The following is a 12,760-nucleotide window of genomic DNA, read 5'->3' as shown; positions in this document are numbered from 1 at the left end:
ACATTTCATTTCAAAAACTTATTAACAAAGTAATTATTATTGTGGCATGTGAAAAATTTTGGACACGCTTCCACTTGTCCAGTGGTAACAACTATTTTTGAAATAAACTTGCCCCTGATTATCTCATTAGGCCTTTCTATCCATTATGAATTGTCACCTGTTGTCAATTGCAGAGCTCACAGAATCTCTGGTACCCCAAACTTTGCCTGTAACTCAAAAACCATGGGCTTCTCCAAACAACTAGGCTGAGAATAAAGCATATTAATGTCTTGAAAGCGGAGGAATGCTATTAAATGATTGTGAAATGCTTCCAGCCTATAATTTCCACTATCTGTTATATTTGAGGAAAAGCAAGCTAAAGGTTTTGGAATGTCCCTCACAGTCTCCTGATTTCAACAGCAATGAAAATCTGTGGGTAGATCATAAACATGCAAGATGTCCCTCAGAAGTAGAAATAATTTGCAAAGAAGAGTGGAATTTTTTTTTTTTTTGTTCCTATATATTAAAGTTGGCCAAAAAAATATAACTGTTCATGAACATTTGTAGATGTGTTATGTTTGAACACACTCCTTTTTAACTAAATGTGTAATTTGGCTAGGAGTGCCCAAACCTTTGTGTTAAACTGGATATAATTATAATATGTGGTATTCTGGCTTCTTATCACTGTCGGAGAAAGGCAGATCCATTCAGCCCACACAGAATGGATTTCCACTTGAAAATGCATACTTTAGCACTTCCACACCAAAATCCTCTTTCTATTGTAGTCAAAAGTAAAAAATGTTATTGTTTTCTTATTCATTTGTTTATTCATTATTTTAGTTTATATAACTATGTGTATATTTATAGGCAATGCATGCTGAAAGTAGATGCATGTGCAGAAATACCCCTGTATTGATTTGTCACTTCCAAGGTGAAGCCCATGCATTTCATTGGACCAATATGAAGATGCAGAGTCCCTGCAGTCACTCTGTAGCAGGAATGACAAGATTGTGGATGTGATAGATTAGTGCTGTGCAGTTTTTTATGTTCAAATGAAATGACAGACCCCTCTTTTTAATCAGCAGGAAGAGCACTGCAGCATAACTTTTCATAGAAAGGAAAATAAATGGAAGATAAGAGGAATGCCACATTCTCCAGAACATATGTCAGTGGATGGCAGTTGGTTTTAAATTTTTGACAGCTTTATTATTCTTCTCTTGTGTTTTAGGTATGGAAATGGCTCGGTTAAAAACAGATTTCTCTGGGCCGCCTTCTCCATTAACAACTGCTATTTGTCATTATTGTGAATACCTTGTCTCACTAAGACTATTACAACCCTAGCTGTAGGTCAATCTCTAGCAAGGACAACACTGAAGCAAGGCAATATTCATAGGCCCTCCTGTTTAACAGTAATCTCTCAAATAGCAAAATGCCCAACAAGTGGGCATTGCTCATTTGTTAATGTACTTATAGACTAGACTTCCCATCCCTTCTATAGAGAGGTCTGGGACAAACAGTTCTTACTTGAAAGTACTAGTTCATGATCCAGGAGTAACAGTCAGTAGGCTAGATCCAATAGTGTTCCCTGACTTCACATTCAGCTATAACATGATAAGCCATTTTCCTGTTGTAAGAGCAATTTAAACAATCCTTTCAGGTGCTCAGGTGACAATCCTGTCAGAATTCTCTATCCATGGTATGGCCCCACTACAGGGGGCCCAAAGCAATGCTTGAGGAACTCGTGCTGTGCAGTGGTCAGCAGACTACATTGATAGAGTGCACATAATCAGAGTACAAACAGAATGTGCTAGGACAATCTGGTCATTTTGGCCTTACTGACATGGTACATTTCTCCTTGTGATACAAGGCATAGCTTTCTCTTGCCGTGAACAAATACAACACAGCTTCTAGAAAACCCATGTCTTTTCCTACATTAACTTAACCATCTTTTTGCATTATACTGGTGTCTCTGTTGTTCTAACTGATGCACTGCAGGGCTAATGCTCACTCAAGATGTAATATAGTTTCACTTCAGATCGAATTAGACTCGTACTGGTAGTGTATCACATTGTCACTGAAGTGCTAATAGACTCTTACTGAAGATCTATCAAACTGTCGCTGCAAATTTTTGCACATTCCAAAAACGGGCTATGCAGCTACTTGTGCTTCTGTGAGAATAAATGGTACAATGTTGAATGGCTGCCCATGCATGCAGATTTATAACTCCTCTGGGGTCAGAAACTTATTGCTTCTGCTGGCTCAAGGCATACAGTTCTAGGTTTAACATAAGGATAAACAACCCCAGCTGCTGTGCCTGAAGCCTCTTATGCACAAGTCTGCATTTCTCAAGGTCATTTGAAAAGGAAGATTTTATGTGGGTTTTCCAACCAAAAAAAGAAAGAAAATGTAACTTACCAATAAACATTAATTTAACATGTTCAGTATTTCTGTCCCTTTCTGTTCCTGGTGCTAACCCTTGAAACAATGTAACTGAATTCAGTTCTCCTCTAGGTCTGTTAATCAGAAGCTACATTGTTTCACAAGCCAGAATCAGGAGTGCAGAGAATATAAACAGCAAAATACTACTTTCATAATCAGGATTTTTTTCAGAGATGGTGGTAGGTGCAAGTTTCATCAGAAATGTGGCGGATCTGTGGCAGACACACCATATGCTGAACATTAACAATTCTGTAACAATACACACAACATCCTCAACAAACCTCATAAGTATGACTCACGCTACAGAGCTCAGACTCCCCCTTGAGGGCTCATCCTTAACTGCAGAATCTTAGTAGTTATCAAGACTTATTTTCTACACTTACTCCACAGGTAGACTTTGCAATAACTGCAGACTAGACAGGCATACTAACCCTATACCATCTTGCAGTAGAGTGTAAAATCAGGGAAACCACTGGTTCCAGTACTGAAAATATGTATACATATTTTAGACCAAATGTCACATCATATTAAATACTGATGTGTTTCAGTATAAATATATACAGTTCTGTAGCATGAAACAACTGTTCACTGCTGCTTTTTATATCATGGACATTTTGTCTTACATTTCAGTCCAACAGTCACTGCACTATATGTCAGCACGTAGTTATCCCTTCAGTAACGCCACCTGCAAACACACACACACAACTGTTCTCACCTACAAATGCCACTGCATTATCAACCAATCAGTAAAGGCTAACGACAAATACAGTACATACAGGCAACAGATATGCAAGCTGGTAGTGCATTATATATCACTTTTCAATACCCATTATTTTACCTACAATGCAACATTTTCCCTAAAATGCCAACAGAATTTTACCAGAGTTATTTCTGCACAATGTATCAGGATTGTGCTCTGTACTTATTCACTGTCATGCCCTTCATCAAAATATTCCTTTGATCCATACAAGGTCATAATATATGACCATCTAATGGATACCATAGCCAACCCATCAGGGCCAATAATCCTTAAACCTGTTGCCTCATGCAAGAGAGAAATTTGAACTTATGTGGTATAAAGTTAATTTTAATTTGTTATGTGGTCTAAAGTAAAATATTAAACTGCTTAATTAGCATACAGAAGGCTTAATAGAAATCTAAATGTTAAATTAAATATAGTAAGGATTTCCAACAGAGTATGTAGGATCATTTAATTGAAAATATTAAGCCACTGTGATAAATATTTCTTTATGTATTTATTTTACTTTTGAGCACTTGCTCCATATACTTGAGCTTTACTGCAGTGTTCAACATTGATCAGATCTCATTTTGTATGTAAGGAGAAGACATTTCCTGTGGTGCCAAGACTGACTGCAAATCTGGCAGACTTATTGTATATTAATCAGAAACACTAGGGGGCTGAAATCACAGAATGTACAACAACAATAAAAATCTATAATTCTCACACTGGAGCTAAAAACTCAATGCATATCTGGCATGGTCACTCCTGGGCTGGCAAAAACTGTTGATATAATGTATACAGATTTTACCCACACTGAATATTTAAACTACATTCTCAATACAGTTTGGATAGTTGGTGCATTTCTACCACCACTGCCACTTGATTAGAGTTTATAGCAGATCAGACACAATTACCTTGCTTGACTGAGCCCATTTTATATGCATAGAGAGGTTACTGCTTGAAAGATATATGTATGCGAAAAAATGATGAATAATATCGACAGGTCATGCTGATTTTATTTATTTATTTATGAGAATATAAAGAAGCGTTTTTATGTCCCAGGGCGCACGGTACTTTCTTCAGCCTTGAATGTAAAGTGCCATTGCTGCAACACAAGGCAAGCTCCTATTTAAGAAGTGTGTGCAAATTGGCCTGGACTGAGTGGTCGGCTATTCTTTGCAGGGCCCCTTCAAAGATTTCTTTTTTGTGAGGGGCCAGGTGCAGACTAGTTACACCCCTGTGTGTGTGTGTACTATGCTAACATCACAAATGTGGTTAAAGAAAGTGTGAAATAATGCTTGGAAAACACGCTTGTCTATCTTAGATAAGTACAGAGAAGTGTGTCTTGGTATGGGCAGCAGAGGGGTGCCTAGCAGTAAAAGGGTTAATTTACCCTCTCAGCCAGATACTCAAGCGAGTGCCAGCTAAGGGCTAAACTTCACAGGAGATTTTTTAGGATGGTGTTGGATCGTTAGAATGAATCGGATGTAGTTGCATGGAAAAACCTGATGTATAAAGTACATGAAAGATATGCCATCCGACACAACACGACTGTCAGAAGGGAAGGCAGCATGCTGTATCTTCATTCGACGATATCAAATCTGATGGTATCTGATTGCATGAAGGATCAGACTAAATCTAAATTGTTTGTGTTGATGGGATTAATGTTTTTAATGGGTGTTACCTTGAATGTGTATTTTAATAAGTGGCTGTAATGAGACACCATATTAGCTTCTAAGGAAGTAGCATGAAGCCTTGAAACACATTAAGCATATGATGAGAATCTCCATTATGTGGATGTTTGTAGCTGTGGAAATAAAAGCAACCTTTTAACTTAAAAATTAGTGTATCCTGTGCTCTGCATTTTTTTTTTTTTTATAATTCTTTATTTTGGTTTTAACAATGAAATAGGGAGGGGGTACAGAAGGAAAGAGGGGGGAGGGGAGGGCAATAGATATACAAATACTTGCTCATCAGTGGACTCTGCAATTTTTATTTTTGCATTGGATGTGGACACCTGGACTGGAGGCGCTGTTTTGCATGTCAGCACAGAGCTCTTCACCAATACAGTGAGGCATATCGGTGAGATTTAGGCACCTGTCCAGCTAAATGATCTTTAATGGCTCTTTTAGTTCTGTTGGACAGCAACAATCCAACAGGGCAGTGTCCTCCTCAGTGACAAAAAATTCCAACTTCTTTCACTAACGTGCTAGTTTTCATGTTTCCAGCAGAGTCAGAAATGCTGCTGATCAGATCAGACGCAGTTCCTCAAAAATGAAACTCTCACATCAATAGTCATGACTACATCAGTGCAATTGGTAATCAAGGTGTATGTCTAGGTTACACAAACTCCAGTTTTAAACACAGTTACTCCCCCTGTTCTTTAAATTGCCTAACCTATTGAGGAATGTTTGGCTCTATCATACCTAAGCTGGCCTCTACACTCTGGCAGCACCTGCTAGGGCATTTTCTTTTATTCATGTCTACTTGATGATGATAATTTGGCCTAGATATGGACTTTGCCTTTGCTACCTGCCCTGACTCTTTTTCAGGCTGAAAATGCTCTGGTTCCTTGACCCGGTACTGTGTCCACCTTTTGGTTGTCTGGAAGTCTTTGTAGGTGTTGCTGCAAAAAATCTGGGGCCCTCAAAAAGGGAATGGTGAAGACTGGCCCCTGTGGTAAGCGCTTATTTTGGGACCTACCCTTTACCAGAAATCACACTTATTGTCTGGCAGACAGCAAGGTGCCATGAAAGGCCTAATTTGCATTGTGATAGCTCGCATGAGTTATATGTGTGTAACAACTAATTTCAGAGTTAAATCTGGCTAGTAAACTTTATATCCTGTTATAAACTTAAAGATCTTTTTGGCACCATTGTAAAACACAATACTAAGTATTAGATTATATTAATTATGAATAAATTATATATATATAGAGAGAGAGAGAGGGGGAAATTATGAACTATTCATAAAAGCACTGCCAATTTAACAGCATCCAATTACAATCAGTTGTAAAATATTTTCATTTTATAGGTGAAAAATCTGGCACAAGACTATAACTTTGCAAAACAGCTTAGGTTCTATAATTGCAGCTGATAATTTCTTTGTGCACAAAAAATCCTCAACAGTGATCACAGTATAGTAAACTGCCTGTCATTATTTCTGGCACATGATTATTTTTCTTGTAATGGACACAACAAGTGATCACTATCATTCTATCTCAGGTTTTAGAATGACACTAGGCACACCACATTTCATCTTGTGTCCACTTTGCTTTTGGACTAGTCACCGAGATTGCTTCGTACTAGTTATTGCTTATTAGAAATTCATATTCATTAAATAACTAGGGCCGGTATATTAGGAGCAGAATATTTATTATTTTCATCCCTATTGACACCCCCTCCCCCTAAGAGCCTAAACTAAAAATCACAGCGGTTTCACAACTGCCAGAAGCCTTTTCCAGCAATCACAAAGCTACTATGCACATCCGTATTTTACTGGCACTCCTGCCATCATTTAAAATGGCTGACTATTGCAAAGTCATGCCGTGACGTAACTGGACGGCGTCGCATAACGCTTGAATGAAGAAGTGTGTGTCTTCCATTGGTTAATATGGCGCTGGCAAGTGTGTTGAGTTCAGAAGATCTGTCGTGGAACCGGCCCCGGGATAGAGCGGTCCACTGCGACCTCGACCTCCATGGAACCAGTTTCCAGGTGCTTCCGGGCGCTGGCGAAGGAGCCGCCGAGCCTGGGATCGAGTTTCTGCATGGGACAACCACCCTGGCCTTCAAGGTGCTGAGTAATGGAGCATTGTTAATGAAGTGAACATATAGCAGTACAATATGCCACTATGGGAGCACTACATTCTCAGTGCTATGGTTTTGTATCTTTGTATTGTCCAAAGCAAGGCTAATTACTTTATATGTGAGGTCATCTGCCTAATTGAAGTGTAGTCTGGTAAAACGGTGGCATCTGATTTAAGTGAATCATGAATGTGGGTAGTTTTGTGGAAACTTTATGATTTCCACTATTAGTGGGGTGCTCTGCCTTGTACTAAGGGTACAAAATAAAATACATAAACGTAGGCCTTTTGTGTCATACTTACATGCTGAATTTTCTTTCTCCTCAGTTCCGTCATGGAGTTATTGTGGCTGTAGACTCCCGTGCTACGGCTGGTGCATACATTGCCTCACAAACAGTGAAGAAGGTGATTGAGATTAATCCGTACCTTTTGGGTACTATGGCAGGAGGTGCTGCAGACTGTAGCTTCTGGGAGAGACTCCTTGCCCGTCAGTGCCGCATTTATGAACTGAGGAACAAGGAGCGCATTTCGGTGGCAGCTGCATCAAAACTGTTGGCAAACATGGTTTACCAGTACAAAGGCATGGGGCTATCCATGGGAACTATGATTTGTGGCTGGGATAAGAGAGGACCTGGTGAGTGATGATCTCAATAATGCAACCTATTAAATATAATAATTTTTTTTATTATAAATTCCATTTTGCAAAAGAGTTGCAACTCTTTTGCCGTGTGCTAGTCTAGTTACGCAGGCCAGAACTTTTAAAATAATCCTTAAACCGTGTAAGAAGTACAAGTATGGGTCCTCTTATCCAGAATGCTTGGGACCTGGGGTTTTCCGGATAAGGGATCTTTCATTAATTTGGATCTCCGTAAATTAAGTCTGCTAAAAAATCATTTAAATATGGAATAAACCCAATAGGCTTGTTTTGCCTCTAATAAGGATTAGTTATATCTTAGTTGGGATCAAGTACAAGGTACTACTGGTTTCTAATTACAGAGAAAAAAAATCATTTTTAAAAATTAGAATTATTTGCTTATAATGAGTCTATGGCAGATGGCCTTTCTGTTATTTGGAACTTTCTGGTTAACAGGTTTCTGGATAAGGGATCCCATACCTGTACCTGAAACCACCACAAACACATGTTGAGAGATTCTTGTGTTCAACTGTGGCAGTTCAATTTTGGAGAATACAATAGAATTCCCAGTTATTTCTTAAAATACACATTTTATATTAAAGCTATTTAGACATTTTTATGTCTTAAAACAGTTCTGATATGTGATATACTCAGTAGCCTTATAAGGGGATTTCCTGGCTCCTGTGATTTTTCCACTATTGTCTATACTCTCAACAAGTGCTTATATACTTATGCCTTTGTCATTGGCTTGGAAGTCCAGTAATACAAAACACAATATTTTCCATTTTTAAAAAGTTAATTTGTCTTATTTGTATATAAAGATATGGGTATATTTAACAGTTATGTTACCTGGATTTTTGGAACTTTTGTAGATTACAATCACCTCGTTTTTGTTTCCTAGTATAATTTCTTTAAATTTCTTTTATTTTCTCGGTAGGTCTGTACTATGTAGACAGTGAAGGGAATCGTGTGTCAGGTTCAGTGTTCTCTGTGGGCTCTGGCTCCATGTATGCCTATGGTGTTCTGGACAGAGGATACAACTATGAAATGGAGGTAGAAGAAGCCCAGGAGCTGGCACGGCGTTCCATTTATCAGGCCACATATCGTGATGCTTATTCTGGTGGAGTGGTGAATTTATACCACGTGCGCGAGGATGGCTGGGTGCGGGTGTCCCAAGATGATGTTGCAGATTTGCACCAGAAATATCGGGGTCAAGTTAACTAGGAGTTGGGATTCTTAAGGCTTTAGAATCCAGTACAAGTAACCAGCTGACAAATACTGGAGGGAGAAGAAAATTAGTCAGGTGGATCCCATTTTCAATTTTGTTTGCGTTGCTTTCCAATAATTGTCACATTAAATAATCTTTGTTTCAAAACTTACTGTGTCTGATTTAACTGAAGTGTTATTATTTCCATTTCTTAATTCAAACTTACGTGTTTTGCAGCTCCATGCATTACACTGAGATGCAAAGAAAAGTCTTCGGCAGGTGGCAGTGCCTATGACCAAGTGTGCACTATAAATAGGCTTCCCTTTCATCATTCAGTGTTTGTTGATTGTTATTCATTCATTTTTTTTAATATGCAAAACATGTCTCTCCAGTATAAGTACATTTTATATATTTATAGAGTGTTTTATAAATATAAAATTATGGTATGATCCGCTTTTAACTTTACTATTTTTAATGGCAGAAAATGGACAATGTCAGTAAGGTTTTTGGCTGGTTAAAGCTATATTTTTAAAGTCATATGAACAAAAAAAGGACAAGTATATTTAGTTTAACTTTATTTAAAGTCATTGGTGTTTAAGCGTTGTGGTTTAATTTTTCAAAATTTTTTGGTGAACTAAAGGCTTACAGCAAGTTTGCCATAAGTTGCATTACTTTGTAGTTACCCTTAATTTGAGGCGGGTGGGTTTGATTTGTTGTACCTGAACACAGCATTAATAGAAGCACTGGGACTTTAGTGGAGATTGCTCTGGTGGTTGTGGCTCTATAAGTGGAGTTATATACCACAGGAGTACCAAACTAAAGTAATAAGTAAAGGAAAAGGGAGGCTGCTCCAGGGCTTGTGCAACAGATTTGCCAGATTGTGTGAAGAAGTTGGGAGCCTGAACTCTGAACTGGCAGTTCTAGATGGGGGCTGATCTCTCTAACAGCCAGGAGACCAATTTCTCTAGTAGTAGTGGGGAGGAGTGTAGAGCTAGGCCTAAACAGATTGTGGTTATAGGGGATTCAATTATTAGGAAACTCAACAGAGTAATCTGTCATCCGGATCACTATAACAGAACAGTTGCTGTTTTCCTGGTGCCAAGGTTTAAAATGTGGTTGATTGGGTTGACAAATTATTGGGTGCGGCTGGGCATGACCCAACTACCTTGGTACATATTGGTACTAATGACAAAATTAAAAGTAGATTGAGGACCTTAAAGAGTTGGGATCTAGGCTATAAGATTAAGGAAAGGTCCTCCAATGTCTTTCTTTTTTTGTATGGCTAAAATCTTGGTGTAGGAAGGAACAAAGGTTTTGGTTCCTAGAGCACTGGGCTGACTTTTCTTTGAGCTACAATCCTTTATAGCCGTGGCAGATTGCACCTCAACGGAAGGGGTTCTGGTGTGCTAGGGGAGAGAATGGCTAAGAGGCTGGAGGAGTGTTTAAACTAGGTGTGGGGGGTGAGCTAGAGTTTTATGGAAAAGCTAGTGTAGAGGGGGCAGTGGGATTAAAAAGGGGTGGGGGGCATACAGTTTACCAGCTAAAGAGATCCCTCTGTTACATAGGAAAATGCCTAATATTAATCTTAGATCTAACACACTGTTACCTAATGTAAATATCAGCGGGAGAAGTAGTAATCTCTGCTGCTTGCTGGCTAATGCACAGAGCGTGCCAGGGAAATTAGGGGAGCTGGAATCTATTGCATGTACTGAAAATTTTGATTTAATTGGTTTCACTGAGACCTGGTGAGATGAAACATGTGACTGGACTGTGATTTTAAATGGTTACACTCTTTTTAGGAGGGGTTTGTCTTTATGTAAAGTCAAATTTAAAGCCACGTGCTAAAGAAATTACCAGGGACAGCAAAGGGGCGGGTGTAGAATACCTTTGGGTAAAGATTTCAGCAGGGCTAATGGTTACAAAGAAAATGATCATTGGTGTATGCTATAACCCTCCCCCCGTATAAGTGAGGAGGAAGAGACCCAGCTACTATTGCAAATAGAGGAGGCTTCATAACTAGGTCAAGTTGTTATTATGGGGGACTTTAATTATCCAGACATTGACTGGAGTAATGGGGGGGCCAAGTCAGGAAAAGCTGGTTGGTTTGTAAATATGATAAATTACAAGTTTTTATTTCAGACAGTTCAAGAACCTACTAGGAATGATTCTCTTTTGGACCTGGTGATATCTAATAATACTGAACTCCTCTCTTACATTTGTGTGGGTGAGCATTTAGGGAACAGTAATCCATAACATGGTCTCCTTAGAGATAATGTTGCAGAGACAGCTCTATAAGGGAGTAACTAAAGCACTTAATTTATGGCTTTCAGACTTATATGCCAATATAAGGGCATCTCAGCAATGTGTCAACTGGGAAAGGCTTTTCACAGGGTTAAAGGACAAGGAAAGGTTAATATAAATTAAAAGTAAGTCTAAAGGCATTCTTTTTAAGTACTTACTGCATATCTAAATTCTCAGATCCCTCTTGCTTCTCTGAGATATGGTGCTGGCAGCCTACAGCAGTGTGAAGGCTACAGTGACATCACTGAAATCTCTCTTCCCTTCCTGTAGGCTGCCAGCGGCAGCCTTCCTATTCTCTGAGCATGTGTGTAACTTGATCCTGTCTCCTGTTCTGAGCTACAAATGCCCACCAGCCAATCAGAAGCGGATCTGGCAGAGGGGAGGGAATGAAACACATGTGCAGTATCAAGCAAGGAGAGAAAGGAAGGGAGAATACCTTTTTAAAGATGTCTAGTATAAATAAATTTAAAGCAACTGGTCTTGTTTGGTAATCATTGAAGACGTTTCACTACTCATCCGAGCAGCTTCTTCAGTTCAACTGACTGGTATGGGAAGTCCTCAGCATATATACTCTTCCACTAATCCAATCACAATGGCACTTTGTAACTCTTCAGAGAGGTGACATCTGAAACTCATACCAGTCAGTTGAACTGAAGAAGCTGCTCGGATGAGTAGTGAAACGTCTTCAATGATTACTAAACAAGTCCAGTTGCTTTAAATTTATTTATACTAGATATACCATGACCTGGATGAATGAAAATCTTCATAGACTTTTTAAAGGTGGCTGCCTGTTCAAGAAAACAGAAAATGTGAAGTAAGTATGACTGAGTAAATATTTGAATAGGAGGACTTTTGGGCAGTATGCTTTTTAAATTTTGACTTGCATTCTCCTTTAAACACAGAAGGAAAATTAAATATCTTTTAAATGTTGCTTAGCAAGTATACAGGTCAGTATAATGCCCTTTTAAGCAAGGAAAGGCTTCGCAAAGCAAAACTTTTATGGTTAAATAAAAGTGTTGTGTCGAGGTTGGTAAGAAAAAACATGCTTTTAAAGCATTCAAGTTAGCTGGGACAGCAGAAACTTTTATCGGGTACAAGGAAGCAAAAAAAGCAAGCTAAAATAGAGATGAAAATGGGTATTGCAGCTGGTAGTAAAAGGAATCCAAAACTATTTTTAAATATACTGTATAAATAGCAAAAAATGAGCTAAGCGCTGTGATTGCCAAACGTCTTCACTTAATTTTTCAGGATTCATTGAGGTCTGACATGGTGCCGTGAGACTGGCGGATTGCTAATGTAGTGCTATTATTCAAAAAGGGATCCCGTTCTCAGCCTGAAAACTATAGGCCTGTTAGTCTGACATCCGTGGAAGGAAAACTTTTGTAAGAGGTAATAAGGGATTATTATTATTATTATTATTATTAACCTTTATTTATAAAGCGCCAACATATTCCGTAGCGCTTTACAATAAGTGGGTTTCATACATTGGACATACAGAGTAACATATAAAGAAATCAATAACCGATGCAAGAGGTGAAGAGAGCCCTGCCCAAAAGAGCTTACAATCTACAAAGGATAGGGTACAATAAATTGTATATGTGAGTGTATAGATAGGTGAGAATAGGTTTGTGTGTGCTGGATTAACATGGAAGGGTT

The 12,760-nt window shown here is 38.6% G+C and overlaps 1 protein-coding gene across 1 annotated transcript; it reads left to right on the top strand.

Moving 5' to 3' along the window:
* The first annotated feature begins 6,676 nt into the window (after positions 1–6,676).
* Positions 6,677–8,975, top strand: psmb5 (proteasome subunit beta 5). The gene is made up of 3 exons (XM_002941514.3): positions 6,677–6,952; positions 7,290–7,596; positions 8,534–8,975. Exons 1-3 carry the CDS (start codon positions 6,773–6,775, stop codon positions 8,818–8,820), a joined length of 774 nt encoding a protein of 257 aa, XP_002941560.1. The 5' UTR covers positions 6,677–6,772; the 3' UTR covers positions 8,821–8,975.
* The last annotated feature ends 3,785 nt before the right edge of the window (positions 8,976–12,760 follow it).

The sequence above is a fragment of the Xenopus tropicalis genome, chromosome 1, assembly GCF_000004195.4.
Source record: "Xenopus tropicalis strain Nigerian chromosome 1, UCB_Xtro_10.0, whole genome shotgun sequence".
NCBI classification, from domain to species: Eukaryota; Metazoa; Chordata; class Amphibia; order Anura; family Pipidae; genus Xenopus; species Xenopus tropicalis.
The sequence above is the reverse complement of the archived record's forward strand: the minus strand, read 5'-3'. Positions and strand labels throughout refer to the sequence as shown.